Below are 25,563 nucleotides of genomic sequence, written 5' to 3'. Positions count from 1 at the left end.
GGTGAGAGAGGCTCCTGCTCTCATTTTATCATAATGGAAGTGTGTGTGTGTGTGTGTGCAAGCAGGGCAGAAGTGACCCATGTAGAAGACGTGAGGCTGATCTGGGACTGCTCTCATTTTATTAAAAGTGTGTGTGTGTGTGTGTGTGTGTGTGTGTGTGTGTGTGCGCGCGCAAGCAGGGCAGAAGTGACCCATGTAGAAGACTTGAGGCTGATCTGGGAGTGTGTGCCACAGAGAGACACTCTGAAGACAGTGGGCGCTTAGATTCCTGGCAGTGGAAATACAACCAGGGAAAGGGCAGCCCACAGTCTCCAGGAGCTGACACCCAGCCGTGTAGGGTGTTCTGGGCCCCTGGGCCCTGGTCCTAAGACACAGCCAGTTATTAGATGCTGAGGCTCAGTACCCTTGACTCTGGAAGGAGGAACCAGGAGGAGCCTCCCTGGGTGGGGCCCGTGAGTGCACAGAGCGGTCGAACCAGACAGACGGGAAAGGCCGTGTAGAATCTGGCCCGGTGGCTTTCATAGCACAAGTGTGTAATCCTTGCTAGTCTCTGGAAGGCTGAGGCAGGAGGATTGGAAGCAACTGAAAAGGACCTCGAGCTACAGAGTGAGATCAAAGGCCACCTTGGGAAACTTGGTGAGGTTTGAAATTGAAACTTTTTGTTTTGTTTTGTTTTTTTGGTTTTTCGAGACAGGATATCTCTGTGTAGTCTTGGGTGTCCCTAGGGTAGGGTGTAGTTGGGTTGCTGAAGTGCCTGTCCAGCATGGGTGAGGCCTTGAGCTGCGTTGGTAGCACCACATAAAACCAGGCACGGTGGCACACATCTCCGATCCCGATCCTAGCTCTTGGGCTGCAGAGGCAGGATCAAAAAATCTAGGTCATCCTTGGCTAGTTTGAGAACTAGTCTGTATTATATGAGACTCTTGTCTCAAAGAAGAGAAGAAAAACAAACAAGCCAAAGGGGCGGGGGTGGGGGGAGGGTAGGGGAGAAACAGCTCAGTAGTTAGGAACACTGGCCTCTGTTCCAGAGGACCTGGGCGTGTCCTACCTAGCACTCACATGGTCTAGTGCTTTCTAGTCTGTTATGTCTAGTCTCCACAGGCACTGAGGCCACATACACATAAAATAGTAAATTAAAATTTTATAGCTGGAGCCGGGCTTGTTGGCGCACGCCTTTAATCCCAGCACTCGGGAGGCAGAGGCAGATGGATCGCTGTGAGTTTGAGGCCAGCCTGGTCTACAAAGTGAGTTTAGGACAGCCAAGGCTACACAGAGAAACCCTGTCTCAAAAAAACAAAACAACAACAACAAAAACAAAACAAAACAAAAAAGAGGGGGGGGGCTGGAGGGATGGCTCAGAGGTTAAGAGCACTGACTGCTCTTCCAGAGGTCCTGAGTTCGATTCCCAGCAACCACATGGTGGCTCACAACCATCTATAATGAGATCTGGCGCCCTCTTCTGGCGTGCAGGTGTACATGCAGGCAGAGCACTGTATACATAATAATAAATAAATAAATCTTTAAAAACAAAAAAAAAATTCTTTAAAGAAGGCTAGAGCTGTAGTTCTGGGTAGAATGTTTGCCTCCTTAGACCACCAAAAGGGAAATAAAATCTTGCCTATGGGAAGGGAAGATGGGCAACAGTTCACTTGCAGCGGACAGCCCACTCCCTGCAGAGGGTCCCTGTGTGCTCTGCTGGCCTCTCTCCTCAAAGGCCTTGGAAACTGTAGGGCAAGAGCAAGTGCACCCCTGTAATCCCAGCCCTCTGGGAGGCAGAGGCAGGCGGATCTCTGTGAGTTCGAGGCCAGCCTAACCTACAAGTTAAGTCCAGGACAGCCAGGGCTACACAGAGAAACCCCGTCTCAAAAATAAAGACAAAAACATAAGCCAGTTGGGGGAACATAAGGAGACCTTGTCTACACACACACACACACACACACACACACACACACACACACACACCACCACCACCACCACCACCACCACCACCACCACCACTCCCAGGAACCAGGGCACATGGCAACTTTTGAATTATTTTATTCACATAGCTTGGCATGATATACAGGCACTTCTGCCAATGAGGTGGCACCGGCCACTGGCTCCTGCCTCAGTCAGTTGCCCAATTTCAAGCCCTCTGAGAATTAGTGCTAGTAATGTCACACACAAAAGGAGGAGTTGGGTCGGGGCATGGGAAGACGGGCAGGGGGTGGGGGCGGGGGTGGGGCGGGGCGAGCGGTGATCCACAGCTGTCTTGGGGCTTCAGACTCCAGCAGCCTGCGTCCCCTCAATCCTGTTGGAGCCTGGAGCTGCTGCCTCTGAAAACCCCACGCTGGGCAGTCGGACCCTGAATCCTCCTTCTTCTCGGTCCCTGCTCCCACCCCGGGCTTTGGGGCTTAGAGACACCCTGGGAAAGCGGAATTTGGGTGACTTCTCCCCAACTGGGGACTTGGAGGTTGCGTCGCCCTCCTGTCCCTTAGAGACTTTAGTCGGGGAAGCCAAGCCTACCCGAGGCAAACGGACCCTCACCCGACCCCGGCGACCTGAAACCCCTTCCCCGCTGCCGCCTTCCTCCTCCTCAGGGCTTGGAGAGCCTTCTCCGGACACTGACTCGCTTTGACTGAAGCCCACTCTGGGCAGCCTGAGCTTCGGGCTCTTGGCCTTTTCTCCGGCGTCTGTTCCTTCCTTAGCCCTCACCAGACCAAACAGGGGCAGGCGAACCTTGAGTTTGTGTCCTCCGCCCTCCTCACCCTCGACCACTTGGTACTCAGCGTGGCTGCTCACTGGGGAAGCAAGTTCCACGTCAGGCAGTGAGAGGCGGAAGGTGCGCTGGCCCTCGGCGCCCTGGTGCTCAGCATCCTCGCCTTTGCCTCCCGCGCCCAGCGTGGGCAACTTCATCTTTAACCCACCCTCGCTCTTGGCTGCTTCACCAGCCTGGGCTTCGTGGCTCAGCCCCACATCCAGCTCTAGCTGGGGCACTGTCACTGTGGACATCTTGAAGACGCCCTCGCCCACTAACAGATCACCACCTGCCACGTGGCTTCCGGGCAGCTGCAGCATCACCTGGGGCACCTGGACCCTAGAGCCTGCTGTGCCCTCTGCGGAGGGGGCTGTGATCTCAGTGCCTGCCTCCCCAAAGCTGGCCAGCTCCACCTGGGGCAGAGAGACACCTAGTGTGGGCACCCTCAGCCCTCCCTCCTGGCCCTCTGCAACAACCTGCCTCGTGGTGGACAGCTGCAGGCCTGATGGTTTCACACCACTGGTGACCTCCCCTGTATCCTGAGCTCCCGGTGTGACCAATTCCACCTCGGGGATCTTAAGCTGCCCGGCTATGGCCTCCAGCTTTTCCACAGGGCTGACGCGTCCATCCTGACTTTCCGCTTCCTTCCCTCGGGACAGGCCAAAAGATGGCATCTTCAGCCTGGGCATCTTCACCTTCCCATCCCAGCCCCGTCCTTTTCCCTCGAGCCCAGCCTCTCCCGCCACTAGTCCGTCAGCCTCAGAGTCCCGGCCTTTCACCCCAAACTTGGGCAGAGCAAACTTGGACCCCTTGGGCTTGCTCTCAGCCCCTGCTACCTCCGCCTTGCCTGAGGGCAGGTGAGCATCCAGGCTGAGCTGTGGGATGGACAGATCGAGGGCAGGCAGCAGCACCACTTCCCCAGCTCCCTTGCCTTCAGCATCACTTCCCACTCGAGCTTTGGGAAGTGAGATACCAAACTTGGCTACCTTCAGCTTGGGGGCTCGCCCAGGCCCCTCCGCCGCCTCCGCCTTGACCACTTTGGACCCCGGAAGTCCAAATTTGGGCAGAGAGAACTTGGAAGTGGCTTTGCCTTTCACCTCCACCAACTCTAGCTGCTCTTCCTCAGCTTCAGCGGTGGGCAGCTGCGGGGTGACAATCTCCACAGAAGGCATCCGAAAGCCCGCCTCTCCGGCACCCGCTGCCACCCTGGGGCCCTCTGGGGTTTCCACTTTGCCGGAGAGGGTTTCTGGGATTTGTCCCTCCAGGCCCAGGGCCCCAGGCAAGTCAAGTTCAACAGACGGAAGAGAGAGCACAGGGCCACCGACACGGGCCACCTCAGTGCCCACTTCCGGCTGCAGACAAGGAAGTGTCACGAGTTTGTCTCGAACGTCAGTACCCGCCTCACCAGGCTTGCCCACCTTCCCCAACTTGGGCATGGTCACCTTGGGCAACTTGAAACTAAATTCGGTGCCTCCTGCTTGCTCCACTCCTGCAGATTTTCTCTGCACCTCAGGGGCCTTGGACAACTTCACCTCTGGCACCTTGGGAAGACGCACTTCCGGGACCTGGGGCACTTGCATTTCAGGCAGCCGGATGTCTGACACTTTGGGCAGCTGCACCTCTGGGAGGTGGACATCAGGCACGGCCATCTCGGGCACTTTGGGGAGTTTTATTTCTGGGAGCTTCATTTCAGGAAGTTTCATGTCAGGCACTTTGATCTCGGGCACTTTGGGCAACTGAACTTCCGGGAGTCGAACGTCAGGCACGGCCATTTCGGGGAGCTTAGGGAGTTTCATCTCGGACACTTTGGGCAGCTGAACTTCCGGGAGTCGAACGTCAGGCACGGCCATTTCGGGCATCTTAGGGAGTTTCATCTCGGACACTTTGGGCAGCTGAACTTCCGGGAGTCGAACATCAGGCACGGCCATTTCGGGCATCTTAGGGAGTTTCATCTCGGACACTTTGGGCAGCTGAACTTCCGGGAGTCGAACGTCAGGCACAGCCATTTCGGGCATTTTAGGGAGTTTCATCTCAGACACTTTGGGTAGCTGAACTTCCGGGAGTCGAACGTCAGGCACGGCCATCTCCGGCATCTTAGGGAGTTTCATCTCTGGAACTTTCGGGAGCTGTACCTCAGGAAGGTGGACATCAGGCACAGCCATCTCGGGCATCTTAGGGAGTTTCATCTCTGGAACTTTCGGGAGCTGTACCTCAGGAAGGTGGACATCAGGCACAGCCATCTCGGGCATCTTAGGGAGTTTCATCTCTGGAACTTTCATCTCAGGGACTTTGGGCAGCTGTACTTCCGGAAGGCGAACGTCGGGTACGGCCATCTCAGGGATCTTGGGGAGTTTCATCTCTGACATTTTGGGCAGCTGTACCTCAGGGAGTTGCACATCCGAGATGGCTGCCTCGGGCACTTTCGGGAGTTTGACATCAGGTATCTTAGGGAGCTTCACTTCGGGCCCTTTGGGTGCCTTGACCTCAGGCCCGGCCACACCAATGCCGAAAGAGGGCATCTTGAGGCTTGGTAGCTTCAGCTTGCCCTCAGCGACAGCTTCAGGGCCAGAGGGCCGGGGTTCCAGGAGAGAAAGCCCAAAGGTGGGCATTCGAAGTCTGGGACCCTTTGCTTTGGCTTCAGGGCTGCCCTTGACCACTTTGGCTTCAGTCGCTGCCTTCCCTCTTACCCCAAAGCGAGGGAAACTGAGGCGGGGCATCTTCAGGGCCACCTCGGGTACCTCTCCCTGAGCCTCCTCTACCTCGGTGCCTGGCAAAGCCAAGTCCACCCCCACGGAAGGTGCTACCACATCCAGTGTGGGGACTTTCACCACTACAGCCCCTTCCTGGGTGTCGAGGCATGGAATTGTGGGAAGAGTAGGTAGAGAAGGCAAGGTGGGGAGCTCTACCTGTGGAATCTGGATTCCTACGGCTGGGGGCTCCACAGCTGGTGTGGCTGGGGCCCCTAGCCCAAGGGACGGCAAGTGGAGGGCCTGAGGGACACCCACCTCGGCGCTTGGCAGCCGAGGCCCAACTAGCTCTATCTGAGGGGCTGTGAAGCCAGCTCCTGGGGTCGCCTCAGCCTCGGCCTTGGCCTTCCTTGGGGGAGGAGCGGCAGCAGCCATTCGGGCAACCTGGGCCTCTTCGGCCACTTCTCGGACACGTAGCCGAGGCAGCTGCAGACGCCGACGGGAAGAGGCAGCTGGGACAGGCCCCTTGGCAGCCTCGGCTTTGAGACCCCGACGCAGTCGGGAGAACTTGGGAAAAGAGAACTCCACGTCAACAGGGCCCAGATCTGTGGGGGTCCCCAGGGCTCCTGCCACCACCATCTTCTTCTTCACAGGGGACAGACTCTGGATGTTCTGAAGAGAGAGGAGAGAGGCAGGAGGCTGTGGGACAGTGGAGGAGGCTGGGAGGGGACAGAAAAATAACCCACCTCGTGTTATACCAGGCTGGGGGGTGTATTGGGGGTTGAGCATACCCCAAAACACATCCACCTTACTGCCGGTCACTTCACCCCAGGAAGGCATTGCCGCTTAGAACCTCAGTGAGTGGATAGGGCTGTAGTAATAGAGACCCCCTTATTCTGAAATCTCCCCATCCCTACTGCAGAGATGGGGAAATTGAGACCCAGAGAGGAAAAGAAACTTGGGTCCCTCAGTAACCTAACAGAATCTGGCCTTCCAGGACTCCATGACCCCTCATGAGCCTGGGTCCCATGGTGGGGGATGGGAAAGAGCCACCTTCTGATAGGCACACCCTCTGACAGAACCCGGCGTTCAGGAGCAGAGAGCAAGGGGGCCGAGGGTGGATTAGTGTTGGGTTAGTGACAAGACAGAGAGGCCAAAGTGGGCCATGGTGGCAGCGAGTAAGATTTACGGCGCAGAGACCGGGTCGCTGGGGCAGCCCTGGACCGGGACTGGGCTAAGCACGCGTACCAGCTTGGCCACTTTGGCCCGCGGGCCCTTCATCTCGTAGCCAGACACCGTCCCGGGCCGCAGTGCTAGGTCCCCAGTGGGCACAGTGCGCTTCAGGCAGAAGGAGACCTTGTAGGGCTCGGCGCATTGCAGGAGGCGAAGTGCGTCCTCATACTTGACGTTGTCAAAGAACACGCGCGCACTCAACAGCTGGTCCCCTGCAAGAGAGGAGGACGTGGGCTGGGGGTGAACTTCTCCTGACTCCACCCACACTTGACCGGGGTCTCTCTGTGTAGCCCTGGCTGTCCTGGACTCGCTTTGTAGACCAGGCTGGCCTCAAACTCACAGCGAATCCACCTGCCTCTGCCTCCCGAGTGCTGGGATTAAAGGCGTGAGCCACCATGCCCAGCTTTGTTTTGTTTTTCAAGACAGGGTTTCTCTGTGTAGCCTTGGCGGTCCTGGAACTCACTCTGTAGACTAATACGGCCTTGAACTCAGAGATCTGCCTGCCTCTGCTGCCGCTGCCTGGCAGACCATTTTTTTTTCTTCTTCTTAAGATTTCTTTATTTATTAGAAGGTGTTCTGCCTGTACCTACGCCTGGTAGACGGTTGTGAGCCACCATGTGGTTGCGGGGAATTGAACTCAGAACCTTTGGAAGGAGCAGCCAATGCTCTTAACCTCTGAAACACCTCTCCAGCGACCCCCTCCCCCGCGCCCCCAAGGCCCAGATTTTTGACCCTCTTTGATCACTGACTGGCCTCTGGCTTGAGGGAGGAATCCTCGGAGGTAAGGGATCTAAGAGCAAAGCTTGGTCCCTTGGCTTTAGCCCCGCCCCTTTCCAGATGGAACCAATCCACTCAGGCTACTTCCGGTTGCCTCTCCACTCTCCCATTTCCCCACCCGCCTCCGCCGCCCCCATCATTCAGAGGGTTTCTTCCGTGGTTAAAATCAAATATTAGCATCCGTGAGCGCCCACACGGGTTTCCTGTAGTCCAGTTTACTAATAGCCAAGAGTGATCTTAAACCCCTGACCCGTCTGCTTCCACCTCAACCGCTAAGACTGCCAGACACACTGATGGAAGATTCAGACCTTAAATTGTCTTTATCTAGATACACTGGCTTCAAATGAACAGAGATGCACCTGCCTCGGCTTAAGGGCTGGGATTTAAAAAGTGGGTTAAGAGCACTGTCTGCTCTTCCATAGGACCGGGGTTCAATTTCCAGTACCCACAGGGCAGCTCAGTACTGTCTGTAACTCCAATTCCAAGACCTATGCACATAAAATAAAACTAAATAAAGATTGTTTTTTTTAAAAATGTGGGTTGGGGCCTGGAGAGATGGCTCAGTGGTTAAGAGCACTCACTAACTGCTCCTCCAGAGGTCCTGAGTTCAATTCCCAGCAACATGGTGGCTCACAACCATCTATAGTGAGATCTGGCGCCCTCTACTGACTTGAGGTGTACATGCAGGCAGAGCATTGTATACATAATAATAAATTTTTTTTTTTTTTTAAGTTTCTCTGTGTAGCCTTGGGCATCCTGGACTCACATTGTAGACCAGGCAGGCCTGGAACTCACAGAGATCCCCTTGCCTCTGCCTCCCCGAGTGCTGGGATTACAGGAGTGCACCACCACACCAGACAGTTGCCTCGGCAAACCTCTTGCCCTAGACAAAAAATCTCCCTTAAACTCAAGATCCTCGTGCTCCAAACTCCCAAGGCCTGCTGGGATGCCAGGCCAGCACCACAAACTACAGATTATAATATGCCATACAGTGTATTGCAACATAGATAGTTGTTCCTTTGTGTTTTAAGGCTTATTCTTACTTTGTGTGTATGAGTATTTTTGCCTCCATGCCTGCTAGTGCAGACGCCAGAAAAGGGCATGTGATCCCCTGTGAAGGACCGCTGTGAGCCACTGTGTGGGTGCTGGGGACTGAGAGATAGCTCTGATTTTTTTTTTGGTTTTTTGAGACAGGGTTTCTCTGTGTAGCCCTGGCTGTCCTGGACTCACTTTGTAGACCAGGGTGGCCTCGAACTCACAGGGATCCACCTGCCTCTGCCTCCCTGAGTGCTGGGATTAAAGGCCTATGCCATCTCAAGAAATTAGAACAAAAAGCTCACAAGGAAGGCAGCTTTTGCCCAGCTTCTATCATATAGCACTTTGGAGCCTGGTAACTGTTCCTCTTCTTTCTTTTCTATTTCTGTCTCTTTTGGATACTGCTCAGAGCCTGGGCATGCTTTCATTGACAGAGTGTTTTCCAACTCTTCCTCTGAGCCCCGCCCCCTTTAGCCATCTGACTACTTTCTTTTTTCTTTTTCTTTTTTTCTTTTTTTTTGGTTTTTCGAGACAGGGCTTCTCTGTGTAGCCTTGGCTGTCCTGGATTCACTTTGTAGACCAGGCTGGCCTCGAACTCACAGCGATCCGCCTGCCTCTGCCTCCCAAGTGCTGGGATTAAAGGCGTGCGCCACCACACCCGGCTCCCCTGACTACTTCTTAAACTTAAAGACCCGGCTTTCTCTCTTCCTCTTCTTCCACTCAGCAATTCCTAAGACTTACAGCCTCGTCTGCCTTGGTGTTTTTCTCCCAGTCTGTAATGAAATTGTCCTTTGAGTTTAAAAGCCAAACAAAACAAAACAAAACAAAAAAGTCTTCCATTTAATTAAGCTCCTCTCTCCACCTCAACTAAACTCCACCTCTTTCTCCTGCCCCAGTAGGACTGTAATTAGCACTTACACAGTGCTTAACTGTGCGACACTTAGCTGTGTGCTGTTTGCAAAACTTGACTCACTTAAGCTACATTAATAACCTCATGACCTCAGTCCTAATTATTCCCATCTGAAGATGAAAATACTACGGAGGCACGGAAATATCACGAGGCTTCTGGGAGTCCAACATAGGCAGTGATCTGGCCCCAGATAATCACAGTGACAGCTGGGCATGGTCACGCAGGCCTGTCATCCCAGCTACCCCAGAGGCTGAGACGGGCTGGCAGGATGGCTCGGCAGTTAAGAGTGCTCTCCGAACAAGCCGGGCGGTGGTGGCACACGCCTTTAATCCCAGCACTCGGTTGGCAGAGGCGGGCGGATCGCTGTGAGTTCGAGGCCAGCCTGGTCTACAAAGCGAGTGAAGAACAGCCAAGGCTACACAGAGAGACCCTGTCTCGAAAAACAAAACAACATCTTAAAAAAGGAGTTGGAAAGCCGGGCATAGTGGCTCGTGCCTGTAATCCTAGCACCGGGGAGATGGAATCAGGCCACTCTCTGCTGTGTAGTGAGTTCGGTGAGAGCCTGCGCTCCATGAAGCCCCCCCTCCCTGTCTCAATTTCGCCGAGCCCCTAAAACAGTGAATGAGACGTAAATCAGCAGTAGAGCGCTTGCCTGGCATGCTTGAGGAACTAGATTCCAGAGAAGAACAAGGGAAGTCTCACTACAGCCCCTTTAACCCCGCCCCCTCACAGTTAAGTACAGCTTCAATTGCACGTCTGCCAGGACTCTCTAGGCTTATACCTAACCACACCTGCGCAGCTCAGCTCTGCACCACCAGGCCCCCTAGGCCCCGCCCCAAAACAGATTCCTAACCCCGCCCCCCGCAGACCCGCCCCGCCCCGCCCTCCCCAGGCCACACCCCCCAGGTCTCCGTTTTCCTAGGCAGGTTCTTAGCTCCGCCCCCACGCGCCGGCTCCGCCCTGCCACCTCCAGGCCACGCCCACCTTCCTGCAAGCTGAGGCTCCTGGCCGCAGGTGAGTCCTCGCGCAGCTCGCGGACGAAGATCCCTTCTTTGCCGCCTCCCGCCACGTTGAAGCCGCTGACCCCGGTCTGCGCCTCGGTCTCCACGATAATCTCCACCAACTCCGCTCGTCTCAGTTCCTACAAGGGGGCGGCGAGGGGTCGCCATGGGGCTCCAGGACGGGCCACTCGCCCAGAGCCCCCCCCCCCATGGCGTTCCTGCGTTTGCGGTTAAACAGCCTTGCTCTCCCGCTTGCTCTCCGGGGGAGTCGGGGTGCCGAGAGACAAGGGGCAGGGGCTGGGAGAAGAGGGGGTGAGTGGCCGGGCCAGATCGTCCGGAGGGGGGCCGCTTGGAGGGCGGGACCAGCAGAGCCAAAGAGGCGATTTTGTGAGGCTTGGTTTTCCTTCCTCTCTTTTCCTTCCTCCGTTCCTCCCTACCCTTTTTCTTCCCTGCCTCCCATTCCTTCTCCTTCTTTTTGAGACATAGACTCCTGTAGCCCACACGAGCCTTGAAAGCCTCGAACTCACAGAGATCCACCTTCCAGTGCTGGGATTAAAGGCATAAAACAACGTATCAACTCCAATATCCATATTCATATCCTAAAGGCCAGGTAGGGCTTTAATAATAACAACTGCACAAGAAGCCCTAGGGATTTAAGGCAGTGGCAGAGCCCTTGCCTAGCGTGCGCGAGGTCCTGGGTTCTGTTCCCAACACAGCATTCAGCAAACAAACCAAAGCACTTATATAAAATAATCCACTTGATAGTAGTTAGTCCTCCAGAACAAGGACATGCTTCTAAGAAAGGGAGCCACCCAAGCCGGGCCGTGGTGGCGCACGCCTTTAATCCCAGCACTCGGGAGGCAGAGGAGGGCAGATCGCTGTGAGTTCGAGGCCAGCCTAGGATACAAAGTGAGTCCAGGACAGCCAAGGCTACACAGAGAGACTCTGTCTCGAAAAACAAAAACAAAAAAAAAGAAAGAGGGCTGGAGAGATGGCTCAGTGGTTAAGAGCACCGACTGCACTTCCAGAGGTCCTGAGTTCAATTCCCAGCAACCACGTGGTGGCTCACAACCATCTCTAATGTGATCTGATGCATACTGTATACATAATAATAAATAAATCTTTAAAAAAGACAGAAAGAAAAGAAAGAAAGCGCCCTTAAGCCATGAAGGACCTTGCCCCCTGTGGGCTTGAATATATGTGAGAAGGAACTCTCTAACTCCAAGACATGCATAACTCCCCCGGGACAGGGAATCCAGTGAGGTGGGGTGCGTGGGTAATGAATGGTGACCACAGTACAAGTGGTATTCGTGGTATTTACTGGCCGCGGCTCTGAAACACGCTAGAGGATTGGTTCGCATCTGCTTCCCAGAAAGGGGGAAGCGAAAGGTCTGATTCTGTCTAGGAAACCAGGGGACAGACGGTGTGTGCGTCTTGCGGGCCAGCGCTTCGGGGCACTGCTGTACTGCAAAGCTGGGTGATATGGAAGAAGCCTCTGGTGGTGACCTGTGACCTGAACAGGCAGAGGGACGAAACCGGCTGAGATCAGCCAGGAAAAACAGACTAGATGCCCGACTGCAGTGGCCTGAAGGGACTAGGGCAGAGCAATGCAGGACAATAGAAGATTGCATCCTCCCTATGTTTTTGTTTTTGTTTTTTTAAGTTATGAGAAGGCAATAAAGCCTAGAAAGTTTTATTTATTTATTTTTCATTTTTGGTTTTTTCAAGACAGGGTTTCTCTGTGTGTAGCCTTGGCTGTCCTAGACTCACTTTGCAGGCCAGGCTGGCCTCGAACTCTCAGCCATCTGCCTGCCTCTGCCTCCCGAGTGCTGGGATTAAAGGCGTGTGCCACTACACCAGGCTTTGTTTGTTTTTTTGAGACAGGGTTTTTTACCCCTTCTTTATAGGAGGGTTTTTTGACTCGGGGTCTTACCCTGTAGTCCAGGTTAGCCTCTAACTCACAGTAGTCCTCCTGTCTCAGCTTCTTGAGTACAAGTGCTGATATCATAAGCATGCATCCGTGCCTAGTTATACAAGTCTCCTCTGATGAAATAGTTCTGTTAATTTATTTTTGTTGTTGTTGTTGTTTCAAGACAGGGTCTCATGGCTCTGCTCGGAAACTCACTGTGAATACCAGACTGGCCATGATTCTCAGAAATCCACCTGCCTCTGCCTCCCAAGTGGTAGGTTTTAAAGGCCTGTGCCGTCATGGCCAGATGTTTTTAATTTAGTTTTAAAAGATTGGGGGAGGGGAAATAAAAAAAACAAGACCAACAAAAGACTTTTATATGCATTGGCGTTTTGTCTGCGTGTATGCCTGTGCGCCACACGCATGCTGGCGTCAGTGGAGGTCAGAGGAGTGTGTCAGATCTCATGGAACAGGAGTTACAGATGGTTTTTTCTTTTTTTTCTTTTCTTTTTTTTTTTTCTGAGACAGGGTTTCTCTGTGTAGCCTTGGCTGTCCTGGACTCACTTTATAGACCAGGCTGGCCTCGGACTCACAGAGATCCACCTGCCTCTGCCTCCCTAGTGCTGGTATTAAAGGCGTGCGCCACCATGCCCGCCTATGGCTAACCGATTTTTGTTTTCCTTTTATTTATTTATTTTTTTTAAATATTTATTTATTTATTTACTTATTATTATGTATACAGTGCCCTGGCTGCATGTACACCTGTACACCAGAAGAGGACATTATATCACATTATAGATGGTTGTGAGCCACCATGTGGTTGCTGGGAATTGAACTCAGGACCTTTGGAGGAGCAGTCAGTTCCCTTAACCTCTGAGCCGTCTCTCCAGCCCCCTTTTATTTATTTATATTTCATGTACATTGGTGTTTTGCCTACACGTATGCCTGTGTGAGGGTGTCATGTCCCTTGGAACTGGAGTTACAGACACCTGTGAGTTTCCATGTGGGTGCTGGGAATGGAATCCCAGGTCCTCTGGAAGAGCAGCCAGTGTTCTTAACTAATTAAGCTGTCTCTCCACCACTGATCCACCACCACCACCACCCCCCCCCCTTTTTTTTTTAACCTTTTTGAGACAGTCTTGCTAAGGTGCTCAGGCTGACCTTGAAGTTGAGATCCTGTTTCATCCTTCCCGGTGCTGGGATGACAGGCCTGCACTTCCAAGCCTGGCGCTCACTGTTCATCCAACTCTCCATGATTCAAAGAATCAGCTGCTTTGAGTGTTTTTTTTTTCTTTGTGTTTTTGTTTTGTTTTGTCTGAGACACAGTATGCAACTCAGTAGCCCAGACGGACCTTGGACTTGAAAGCTAAGATGGAAGCCAGGCGGTGGTGGCCCACGCCTTTAATCCCAGCACTCGGGAGGCAGAGGCAGGCGGATCTCTGTGAGTTCGAGGCCAGCCTGGTCTACAAAGTGAGTCCAGGACAGCCAAGGCTACGCAGAGAAACCCTGCCTCCAAAAACCAAAAAAGAAAGAAAGAGAGTTAAGACAGACACCATCTTATGCCCCTCACCCAGCTGCCTTGTGTTTCCCACCTGAGGCCCAGAGACGACGGGACTTGCCCTCTGGAGACCCTGGCCTGTGGACACCCACCTCAGCGCTGCGGCTCCTGGCCTCCATAGCTCTGCAGAGAGTCACCTGGGGCTCGGGCTCCTCTTTCCTCTCCTCCTTCTGCTGAAGGACCAGCTTTAGCTCTTCATGAAGCAGCTGCCGCTGAGCCTGGGTTGGGGGGGGAGGGTACAAGATGGAGGCCTGAGGCACAGGGGGATGATTGTGGGGGCGTAGAGGTTGGGGGCTTGTCAGAGAAGTCAGAGCAGGGATGGCGTGAGGCGGGCAGAGAGAAGGGCCCCTCACCGCTTCCTGGGTGACTGGCTTTTCTCCCGACAGAGGTCCCCTTCCGGGCAATGCAAAGCTGTGAGCGGGGATCTCACTCTTCCTTTGAAGTCTTGCTGCCTGCCAAGGAGAGACAGAGGGGCCATGGGACACCAGGCAGGGGGCCCAAGAAAGATCTGGAAGGGTTTGTGGTACCAGGCAGCACTCACCTGAGTGCCACCTCCAGCTCCCTGGGCCTCCTGGGTCCGGGTCTGGGACTCTATAACAACATACATAGTAGTATTACCTCATAGCGCACCCCGCACCCCAACTCCCAACCCCGGCCCCCCCCCCTCCCCCGCCCTGCAGCTTCCTGAGGGCCTGACCCTGTGCTGATTCTGGCAACTCTTTGCCCTCAAGTGCCATATAGTTATTTCTAGGCCAGCTGGGGACACATAGTGCCTCAAATCCTGAATGCAGAGCCAGGCCTGGTAGTACATACTTGTAATCCCACCATGTCTGGTTTATTCCCTGCTCCGGAGTCTATCCCATGGCTTGGTGCACACAAGGCCTCTGTTCTGCCAGCTGAGCTACATTCCCAGCCCTCGCTTGGAGTTTTGAGCCAGGGTCTCAGCCCTTCTTGGCCTCAGTTTCTCTATGTAGCTGAAGCTGGCCTTGAACTCCCGAGCCTCCCATTCCAGCCTCCCGAATACTGGGGTTACAGGCATGTGTCACCATCTTGTGTTTACCAGATGTCTGCTCTGCTTCTGGAAATACACCCTCAGAGAAGCCAAGCAAAGTTGTGCCCAGTTAGGACACACAATCCAAGAGAGGGCAGCCTCCAGCCAGGCCCAACTAGGGACATGGAGGAAGAGACTGTTCTGCACTTGCCCCGCCCCCCCCAACCTGGCATGCCAGCCCGCCCGCCAACTCCTGCCACACAGGAAAAGGTCAGGCACATGCGGCACATTCCCGGACACAATGGCCCATCTGCTGTGGCAGTCACATTCTGCCCCTGCCCACCCACCCACCCACTGCTGTACAATGGCCCTTCATAGTTCTCCACTGAGACAGAGGAGCTCAGTTGCTGGAGTGCTTGCCGAGCATGCACCAAGGGCCAGAGTTCCATTTCCCAGCACGAGGGAAACCAGGCGTGGGGGTGTGTGTAACTATCATCCAGCACTTGGCAGGTAGAGGCAGGAGGATTAAGAGTTCGGTGTGTCGGGCTGGAGAGATGGCTCAGGGGTTAAGAGCACTGGCTCATTTGCCAAATGTGCTGTGTTCAATTCCCAGCAACCACATGGTGGCTCACAACTATCTATAATGAGATCTGGCGCCCTCTTCTGGCCTGTTGGTGTACACGCAGGCAGAGCACTGTATACATAATAAATAAACCTTAGGGGTAAAATAATAATAATAATAATAATAATAATAATAATAATAATAATAATAATAATAATAATAATAACAACAACAACAACAACAACAACAAGAAGAAGAGGCCTGGCGTGGTGGCGCACGCCTTTAATCCCAGCACTGGGGAGGCAGAGGCAGGAGGATCGCTGTGAGTTCAAGGCCAGCCTGGTCTACAAAGAGAGTCTAGGACAGCCAAGGCTACACAGAGAGACCCTGTCTTGAAACACAAACAAACCACCACCACAACAAAATAATAATAATTCAATGTCAGTGGGGATGGTGCACCTCTTTGATCCCAGCGCTCGGTAGGCAGAGGCAGGAGGATCGCTGTGAGTTTGAGACCAGTCTGGTCTACAAGGGGAGATCCAGAACAGCCAGGGCTACACAGAGAAAACTCTGTCTCAAACGCCACCCCCTCCAAAATAAAAATAAAAGAATTCAATGTCATCCTTAGCTACATGGAATGGTGTATCAAAAACAAGAAACTTAGCCCGTGATTGACCTGGCCAGACAACCCAACCCCCACCCCCCACATAGCTGCTGTAACCACCCCAACCCAACAGCTCGGCCCCCAGAGTGTCTGAAGACTCCTGTCTGCAACGCCTCGGGATCTTAGATTCCGTATCCAAGCCCAGGCTCCTTTGTGGGCAGCCCTGGTGCACTGCACAGGAGCTGAAGGCCTCTCCTAAGCTGGCCTCCCTGTACACCATGGCGCGTGAGGGCAAGCGCAGATCTGAAATTCAGCCCGAATATGCTAGTTGTTAATAGGTCTCGAAGAGGAGAAGTTGCCCATCCAGGGGCACCAAGCCAGGACAAAGAAGAGGAAAAACCTGTGCCTGTCACCCTGTCACCTCTACGCCATACCTCACTTGCAACGGCAAGGTCCAGTTCTCAGAGCCACGGGGGCCAGAGCTAAAGTGGGCAAGAGGAGTCAAATTGAATTCCAAGATGGTGCACACCTACAATCCCAGCACTCAGGAGGCAGAGGCAGGCGGGTCACTGTGAGTTCGAGGCCAGCCTGGTCTACAAAGCGAGTCCTGGACAGATAAGGCTACCCAGACAAACCCCTGTCTCGAAAAACCAAAAAGTAAATAAATAAATTCCAGAAGAACCTTGTTAGTGTCAGGCCTGGCCATGGGGGCCCCTATTTTACTGGTGAGGAAAGTTAGAGACAGATTGTCATATGCTGGGTACAGCTGAGGACCCCCCTGCAGTCACACAGGATTATGAGCTCAAAACGCAGCCTGAGCTACATGAGACCCTGTCTCAAAATTACCGAAACATCACAAGTTGGAGGCAGGAAGATTCATGGGTTATGGCCAGTCAACTTGGGCTACATCACGTGACATCTGTCTCAAAAAAAGAAAAAGCTGGGTGGTGATGGCGCACGCCTTTAATCCCAGCACTCGGGAGGCAGAGGCAGGTGGATCGCTGTGAGTTCGAGGTCAGCCTGCGAGTCCAGGACAGCCAAGGCTACACAGAGAAACCCTGTCTCAAAAAAAAAAAAAAAAAAAAAAAAAAGAACGGAAAAAAGAAATCATCATAAAGTCTGTGGGAAACTTTAGCCTGACATGGCAGATACCAAGAAGGCTACTGTAGGCCACCGTCTCCTTGCTCTGGACCCAGGCAACCAGGCCACACCTAGAACCTGACACAGGAAGCCTAGGCAGGGCAGGGACAACCCAGTGTCCACCCCCCCCCCTCATCTGGGCCCGGAACAGCTGCCCAGCCCAGGTTATATTTAGGCTGCTGAGCCCTTCCCGTGCCACAAGCCCAGCTCCTGGGCAGGGGTGGGGGCAGCTTCCGAAGGAAACAGTACCGTCCACGGGCACTCTTTGTTCTCAGCCGTGCCCACCCCACTAGGTAAGGAAGTGGGGGGCAGGCTTCCGGGGAGTCCCTGGTTTGTGCCACAGGAAGAGAAGATGGTATTCTGCTGGTGAACGGTGGCCAGGCACAGCTTTCTGGATGCCACCGGCTCATTTCTTATGGCACTACCCTACCGTATGCCTGAAATTCTTCCAAACCTTTCAAGAACCCTGTTTCTTTACCATTTACTATGTGATAAGGTCTACGTCTTATCCAGGTGGCAGTGATGAATGCCTTAATCCGGCTCTCTGGAGACAGAGGTAGACAGATCTCTGAGTTCGAGGCCAGCTTGGTCTACGGAGCAGGTTCTAGGACAGCCAGAACTACATAGAGAAACCCTGCCTTGGAAAACTATAATATGAAAAATAAATAAATAAATAAAAGAATTGCAATGTCTTTTTATTGGTGCTGGGTATTGAGCCCAGAGCCTACCTCATGGTTGTTGGCCAGGCACGGTACCACTGAGCTACCTCTGAGCCTCTCTACTTTTCTTTCTTTCTTTTAATTTATTTTTTTGCGGGGATAGGGTCTCACATACCCCACGCTGGGCTCTGGCTCCCTATGTACCTGAGGATGACCTTGAACCGTTGATCTTCCTCCTTCTGTCTACCGCGCGAGTGCTGGGATGACAGACTCAGCCACACCAGGTCTTACGGGATCCTGGAGATCAAGTCCTTGGCCTCTTGCCTGCTAAGCCAAGCACCCTACCAACTGATCTGTGCTTGCCACCATATCCCAGCCTTCCCTTGCCCTTCCCTTCGGAGGCAGGGTCACACTAAGTTGCCCGTGCTGGCCTTGGAAGTTGGCTTCACAGGCCTACACCATCAGCCCCAGATCTATTTGTCCATTTTAGGCGCCGCTCGAGCCGCTAGTGTGGTCGGAAGGCAGATGTCACCATCCGGGCTACAGTCTTTCCATAGCCCAGCTAAGGGTTCTGCCCTCTGGCTCCCTCCCCTCACGGGCTGCTGTCTGCCCCAAGTGCGAATTCTGTGCACTCAACGCCTTGACTTCCCTGAAGCTACCTGTGACCTGCTGCCCTCAGCAACGCCCAGATCATCCTGGCCACTGAACACTAGCTAAGGTCCTAAAACAAGGCTGAGAGCAGGTGCTAGGCAGAGTAGCCCCTGGCCCGTTAGGTTGACCCAGCTCTGGTACTTCTTTTTTGTCGTTTGTTTTTTTGAGACAGGGTTTCTCTGTGTAGCCTTGGCTGTCCTGGACTCGCTTTGTAGACCAGGCTGGCCTCGAACTCACAGTGATCCACCTGCCCCTGCCTCCCGAGTGCTGAGATTAAAGGCATGCACCACCACCGCCCGGCTTAGCTCTGGTACTTTTTAAACCTCCTCTTTTGGGGGGACTCGATTTCTTCACCTGTAAATATGTACCCAGTAAAAGTGGAATCCCACCCAGCACTTGGGAAGCCGAGGTCACTGGATTGTGAATTGGAGGCCAGCCTATCTTCATCTCTCTCTCTCTCTCTCTCTCTCTCTCTCTCTCTCTCTCTCTCTCTCTCTCTCTCTCACACACACACACACACACACACACACACACACACACACACAGTGGGTTTGAAAATTTGAGCCAATAGGTACTTTGACTATTCCTCATATATGTTAAGTGCTCAGTCACTGGCAACAACAGAGGGTGTGGGCATGGACTATCCCAGCTGCCGTCCACAATCAGCCTTTTCACCACAGCAGCCCTCAGGTTCCTCCCAACCAAAAAAAAGGGGGGGGGGAGGATTATTAAGTTGAACGACCAACTAAAGCTCAAGTCCAGCCTCCTACCTATGGGGTCTGGTGCCACCTCTCCATCACCCACTTTCAAAGACCAAGAGCCCTTTCTGAGCAAATCACACACTACACCAGCCACGCAAGGGGGCCTCCCGCTACCCAGCTTACAGATGGGCAAAGGTTGACGTCTCTTGCCTGAAGCTACCAGCCAGGTGTAGTTAGTTGGGCAACACCTATAATCTCAGGGCTCATGAGACTGAAACAAGAGGCTTGCCAGAGTCTAAAGCCAGCCCGGGCTATATATAGAAAGACCCTGAGACTGTTCTCACAAAAACACCAAAGGAAGGGCTACGGAGAAAGCGCCATGCCTAGAGCTTCGCCTAGCATGGATGTGGCCCTGGCTTCCATCTCCAGTATCCTATACGCTCAGGCGCGGTGGTGCATGCCTGTGATCCCAGCATTCCACAGGAGGAAGCAGGAAGCTCGGACGTTCAAAGTTACACTCAGCTCCAGAAATTGGAGCTCAGCCTGGGCTACACGAGATTAAAGGACTGCCCTCCACCCAAAGGGGGAGCATAGGACTTGAACCCAGAGCCTGGCTCCACAGCCCTTCCCAGCCCTCCCAAGGGCTGCTCAGCCCGGTCCACTCCAGACTGGCCAGCTGCTCGCTTCTTACCGGTGGGTCTCCAGACACCTTCAGAGCTCCTCCTGGTCCTTCTGTTCAGCCCCAGCCTTGGGCTGGGAGGGAAAAGGAACGGGAAGGAGGAGGAGAAGGGGAGACCCTGGCCATTGGCTGCTCGGCTGTGATGTCACCAAAGGGTGGGTGGTCGGGAAACAAACATCCCCTTCTCTGAAGTACATCCTTCTGCAAGGGGGTGGGGATCTTGGCACAACCACCCTCTCCCGTGCCCTGCCGGGGACAGAGCAGGGACCCTCCACCCCAGCCTTGGTTGAAGAATTTGCATAGCACCCCACCCGCATCATCTCTGGGCCCCTGACACTCTCAAGACAGCCTCCTACACTGTCTCCCTGATATCTGTGGGTTCAAATCCCAGCTCAAGGCACTCCTGGCTATGGGAACTTGGGCAGTCACAGGGCATCTCTCTGGGCCTCGATTTCTTTGTCTTTGAAACAGGGGCAGGCAGATCTCTGAGTTTCGAGTTCGAGTTCAGCCTGCGTCTACAGAGTGAGTTCCAAGACTGCTAAGGCCACACAGAGAGACCCTGTCTCCAAAACCCGAAAATGCATGCATGCATACATACATACATACATACATACATACATACATACATACAAACTTGCCTCTTGGAATGGAATTGTAATGTTGTTATGGAATCAAAGGAGCTTTAAAACCTAAGGTCGGTCTCAGTAAGATGGCTCAGCACACGAAGGCCCTGGCCACTAAGCCCAAGGACCTGAATTCAGTCACCGGGGCCCACATGATGAAGATGGAGAGCCAACTCATGCAAATTGCCCCGTGACTTACACACACACACACACACACACACACAGACACACATACATACACACACATATAAACAGACACATATACACACACAGACACACACACACTGACACACACACATACACATACACAATAAATAAATGTAGTTTAAAAAAGAAAAGAAAAGAAAAGACTAAGGCAGGGACTGAAGAGAGGGCTCAGCAGTTAAGATCATTTGCTGTTCTTCCATAGGACCCAAGTTCTGTTCCCATCACCATGTCGGGTGGCTTACAATTGTTAGTAACTTCAGCTGGATGTGGTGGCGCACGCCTTTAATCCCAGCACTTGGGGGGCAGAGGCAGGTGGATCGACGTGAGTTCGAGGCCAGCCTGGTCTACAAAGTGAGTCCAGGACAGCCAAGGCTACACAGAGAGACCTTGTCTCAAAAAAAAAAAAAAAAAAAAAAAAAAAAAAAAAAAAGACCAGGTGCGGTGGCGCACACCTGTAATCCCAGCACTCGGGAGGCAGAGGCAGGTGGATCTCTGTGAGTTCAAGGCCAGCCTGGTCTACAGAGCTGTTCCAGGACAGCCAAGGCTATGCAAAGAAACCCCGTCTCAAACCAAGAACCAAACAAACACATTCAAAATAAATAAATAAATACATGGCAAGAGGAATACATTACCTTTTTGTTTTGTTATGCTTTTTCCAGACGGGGTTTCTCTATGTAGCCCTGCCTGTCTTGAGATTCTGTTGGCTACATACTGAGTTTGAGGCCAGGCTCACGAGTTAATGTCTCAAAAACACAAACAGCAACAATGACCAAAAAAAAAAAAAGAGAGGCCTCTCCTAGGGTTGGGGGTGGCTTTGAACCTTTGATCATAGACTGGGAGACATAGGAGAACTCCAGTTTATTGATTGGTGAAGCCGCTGTCACTGACGTTTGGCTATATCCCAAGTCATATGCTGGGCCCCAGAGCTTTGCCTCTGCCTCAGGGTCAGCTCTTGCTACCCAAGAAACAGGCGATGGAGTTGACCTCCAACGTCAGTTCGGCCAGGTTCCAAAGATGCCTTGCTCTCCTCCGGCCTCCCAACTCACTGGTAAGGAGTCTGGAAAGTTCACAAGATCACACAGCAAGCAACTGTATCACACACTTAAAGCCAACCCGGCCCAGCTCTCAAACCAATGCCTAAAGGCCTCACCCCCAACTCCACTGATACCGTGCCCCCCCCAAACACCCCTCCCCCCCAGCACCCATCCCGCCCTGACTCACCAGACCCCGGGGGGCGGCAGAGGAAGCACAGATACCCCCACATGCCTTGTCACCCACAAGGCCCGCTATCTCAGAGGCTCTCAGCTCTCTGAGCTAAGGCCTAGAGCTGGGGCCAGACTGAGGCTGGGGGATTACTCCCAAAGCTATAGTCAGCAGCTTCTGACCCATTGTCCATCCAGGCCCTAGGGCTGCACCCTGGCCCCTCACACTGCCTTGGGTAAGTCTCTCTGTGGACCCCCTTGTCACCCCATAAGGAGGGATCTGGGCTTCGTCGGCTGAGGGCATGGGGTCAGGATCAGGGTGGCAGGATCCGAGCGCTAGGGCTGCCCCCTTCCTCTGTGAAATGCCCCCTGCCCACTCGGAGCCACCAGGGAGGGCTGGAATGTGCTGAGCTCTGGGAAATGCCTTCTAGCTCTGGCAGGCACCAAGCAGAAGGGTGTGGCCAGATCGTAGCCAGCGCCATCCTGGAAGTGAGGGGGGGCGGGGGCGGGGGCCGCTGATGAGCATAGGGACCCTCCCCTAACTGTACCCTCTCTGTCGTGTGTCCATAGAAACACTGGAACACCCGTTTGTTCATCCAGGAAGCATTACAGCGGCAGATGTGGCAGCATGTACCTACGGTCCCAGCGCTTAAGAGGCGAAGGCAGGAAGATCCGGATGGAGTTCACGGCTATCCTTAGTTTGATTCTGAGTTCAAGGTCAGCCTGGGCTACGTGAAACTCCCCTCCCCCAACCCCCCCCCCACCTTCTCAAAAACCACCACAACAAATACAACCACAAATAAAAGTGAAAGAAATCAGGACACGGTGTCCTCTCTATTTCTCAGAAAACGGAGCTCCCCTCCCTCTGGGACAGAGCATCCCTATGTAGCCCCGGCTGGCCCGGAACGCGATAGTTAGAACAGTGTGGCTTCAAGCTCAGATACCCATCTGCCCTTGTCTATGGTACTGTGAATAAAGCCATTCGCCACCATGCCCACCTTCATCACTGCTCTCACGGTTTTGTTTGGGTTTTGTTGGCTTTTTGAGACAAGCGTTCCTCCGTGTAGCCTTGGCTGTCCCGGACTTGCTCTGTAGGCCAGGCTGGCCTCGAACTCTCAGAAATCTGCCTGCTTCTGCCTCCTGAGTGCTGGGATTAAAGGTGTGTGCCTTGGGGCTGGAGGGGGTGGCTCAGCAGTTAAGAGCACTGGCTGCTCTTCCCGAGGTCCTGAGTTCAATTCCCAGCAACCACATGGTGGCTCACAACCATCTATAATGTGGTCTGATGCCCTCTTCTGGCCTGCAGGTGTACATGCAAATAGAGCACTGTATACATGATAATAAATAAATCTAAAAATAAAGTGTGTGCCTTTTAAATTTTTTTGTTTGTTTTTTAAGATATATTTATTATGTATACAGTGCTCTGCCTGCATGTACACCTGCAGGCCTGAAGAGGGCATCAGATCACATTATAGATGGTTGTGAGCTACCATGCGGTTGCTGGGAATTGAACTCAGGACTTCGGGAAGAGCAGTCGGTGCCGTTAACTCCTGAGCCATCTCTCCAGCCCAAGACAGGGTTTTAAACTGGGTGGTGATGGCCCACACCTTTAATCTCAGTACTCAGGAGACAGAGAAAGGCATATCTCTGTGAGCTTTTTTTAGGAGGTTGCAGGGATCGGGTGGGGGTGGGGTGGGGGGGCGGCGAGTGTCAAAACAAGGTTTCTGTGTAGCCGAGCCTGTCCTGGAACTTGTTCTGTGGACCAGGCTGGTCTTGAACTCACAGAGATCTGCCTACCTCTATCTCCCAAGTGCTAGGATTAAAGATGTGTGTCCCACCGTTGCCGGCTTCCCTCAAGGTTTTGTTGTTGTTGTTGTTGTTGCTTGATTTTTTCGAGACGGAATTTCTCTGTATAACAGTCCCAGCTGCCCTGAAACTTAATCTGTAGGCCAGGACGGCCTCGAACTCACAAAGGTCTTCTTGCCTTTATCTCTCTAGCACTAGGATTAAAGGTGTCTGCTGCCACCTCCCAGCCCCCTCAAGTTTTAAAAATGTGTGTTTATTATTTTGGTATGTACTCTGTAGGGTGTGTGTGTGCACGCGTGCGCTGTGTGTGTGTCTGTGTGTGTGTACCCATGTTCTCACACAGTATTCATGTGGAAGTCAAAGGATAACATTCAGGAGTGGGTTCTCTTCTTTCTTTTTTCTTTTTTTTTTTTTTTTTTGTTTTTTGAGACAGGGTCTCACTGTGTAGCCTTGGCTGTCCTGGAGTCACCTTGTAGACCAGGCTGGCCTGGAACTCACGTCAATTCCGGCTGCCTCTGCCTCCCGAGTGCTGGGATTAAAGGCGTGTGCCACCATGCTTGGCTTTGCATTCCGTTAGAAGAACTAATAGAAATGATGCCACCAGCACGTTCAGTGACTCATAGCTCCAGCGTTGTAGAGACTGGGGCAGGCACGTGGCTAAGTGTAGGAGTTACACACCAATCTGGGCAACATAGCAAGATCCTATCTCAACAAATCACAAAAAACAAACAAGCAAATAAACAACAACAACAACAACAACAACGTAAGCTACAACAAAAAGATTTGCTGCTTGAAGCCAGCAAGACGGCTCAGCAGGTAAAGGCTTTGACCTCGCTTTGACCCCCGGGACCCATTTGGTTGAAGGCAAGAACTAATCCTTGTGAGCTGAGCTGCCTTCAGCCAGCCACATGTGCACTGTGACGTGACGCATGCGCAGCCTCTCAAATAGATGCGGACACGCAACAGAATAAAAAGGCTTACTGGCCGGGCGGTGGTGGCGCACGCCTTTAATCCCAGCACTCGGGAGGCAGAGGCAGGTGGATCGTTATGAGTTTGAGGCCAGCCTGGTCTACAAAGGGAGTCCAGGACAGCCAAGCCAAGGCTACACAGAGAGACCTTGTCCCGAGGGAAAAAAAAAGGAAAAAAAAGAAGAAGAAGAAGAAGAAGAAAAGCTTGCTGCCAGCTGTCATTTTGTTGTTGGTTTGCTTTTTTGAGATAGGGTCTCTGTTGGCTTAGGCTCTCCTAGAATTCACTACGTAGCCCAGGCTAGCTCCAAGACCACAGCGATCCTCCTGCTTCAGCTTTCGAAGTGTAAATTCCGGAACGATGGTCATGAGCCACCGGATCCAGGTGATCATCTGTTTCTGAGCGTGGGCTTTCGCTATGTAGCTCAGGTTGGCTTTAACTTTGTGACCCTTCTGTCTCAGCCTCCTGAGTCCTGGGATTGTCGGGGTGGAATTGTCTGTCGATCTTGTCTAAATCTGTCCCTGGCTTGCCAAGACATAGGAATGGTGTCTCTTCATGCCTGTCCTTATTCCGTGCCTAGTCCCTCTTTTCCTGTCTCTCTCTCTCTCTCTCTCTCTCTCTCTCTCTCTCTCTCTCTCTCTGTTTTGTTGTCCCTAACCCAAAGAGGTGTGGTCATGGGAAGCTGAGTTGATGGGCGTGGCACAAGCTCAGGCCACCTCCGTAAACACAGGACATCCTGTGGGACGGGAGGAAGGGATGTGGTGAGGTAGAAGTGGCCCTCCTGGGACCACCCTCTCCTGACCCAGCCTAAGCCATGAAGGATCCTGGGCCTGCCAAGCTCAGCCCAGGGTCACTAATGTCTCCCTCGTGCCATCCATCAGGCCCTTTCTCCCCCTCCCCACCATCCCCCTCCTGGACTCTCTTTGGA

At 53.1% G+C, this 25,563-nt stretch overlaps 1 protein-coding gene across 3 annotated transcripts; it reads right to left on the bottom strand.

The window, feature by feature from the left end:
* Positions 1 to 2,021: 2,021 nt before the first annotated feature.
* On the bottom strand, positions 2,022 to 21,943 carry PRX (periaxin). Of its 3 annotated transcripts, none has more exons than XM_084770939.1 (7): positions 21,886 to 21,943; positions 14,389 to 14,438; positions 14,201 to 14,299; positions 13,940 to 14,065; positions 10,364 to 10,520; positions 6,673 to 6,869; positions 2,022 to 6,096 (listed from the first exon to the last, which is right to left on the bottom strand). In XM_084770939.1, exons 1-7 carry the CDS (start codon positions 21,926 to 21,928, stop codon positions 2,260 to 2,262), a joined length of 4,509 nt encoding a protein of 1,502 aa, XP_084627065.1. In that variant the 5' UTR covers positions 21,929 to 21,943; the 3' UTR covers positions 2,022 to 2,259. The 3 variants fall into 3 exon arrangements, with proteins under 3 accessions (XP_084627065.1, XP_084627066.1, XP_084627067.1); XM_084770940.1 differs by lacking the exon at positions 21,886 to 21,943 and adding an exon at positions 21,297 to 21,315; XM_084770941.1 differs by lacking the exon at positions 21,886 to 21,943 and adding an exon at positions 19,847 to 19,906.
* Between the last annotated feature and the right edge of the window lie 3,620 nt (positions 21,944 to 25,563).

Source organism: Acomys minous, assembly GCF_964271855.1.
Source record: "Acomys minous genome assembly, chromosome: 20".
NCBI lineage: Eukaryota > Metazoa > Chordata > Mammalia > Rodentia > Muridae > Acomys > Acomys minous.
Note: the sequence above shows the minus strand (reverse complement) of the source record. Positions and strands in the feature narration are given on the sequence as shown.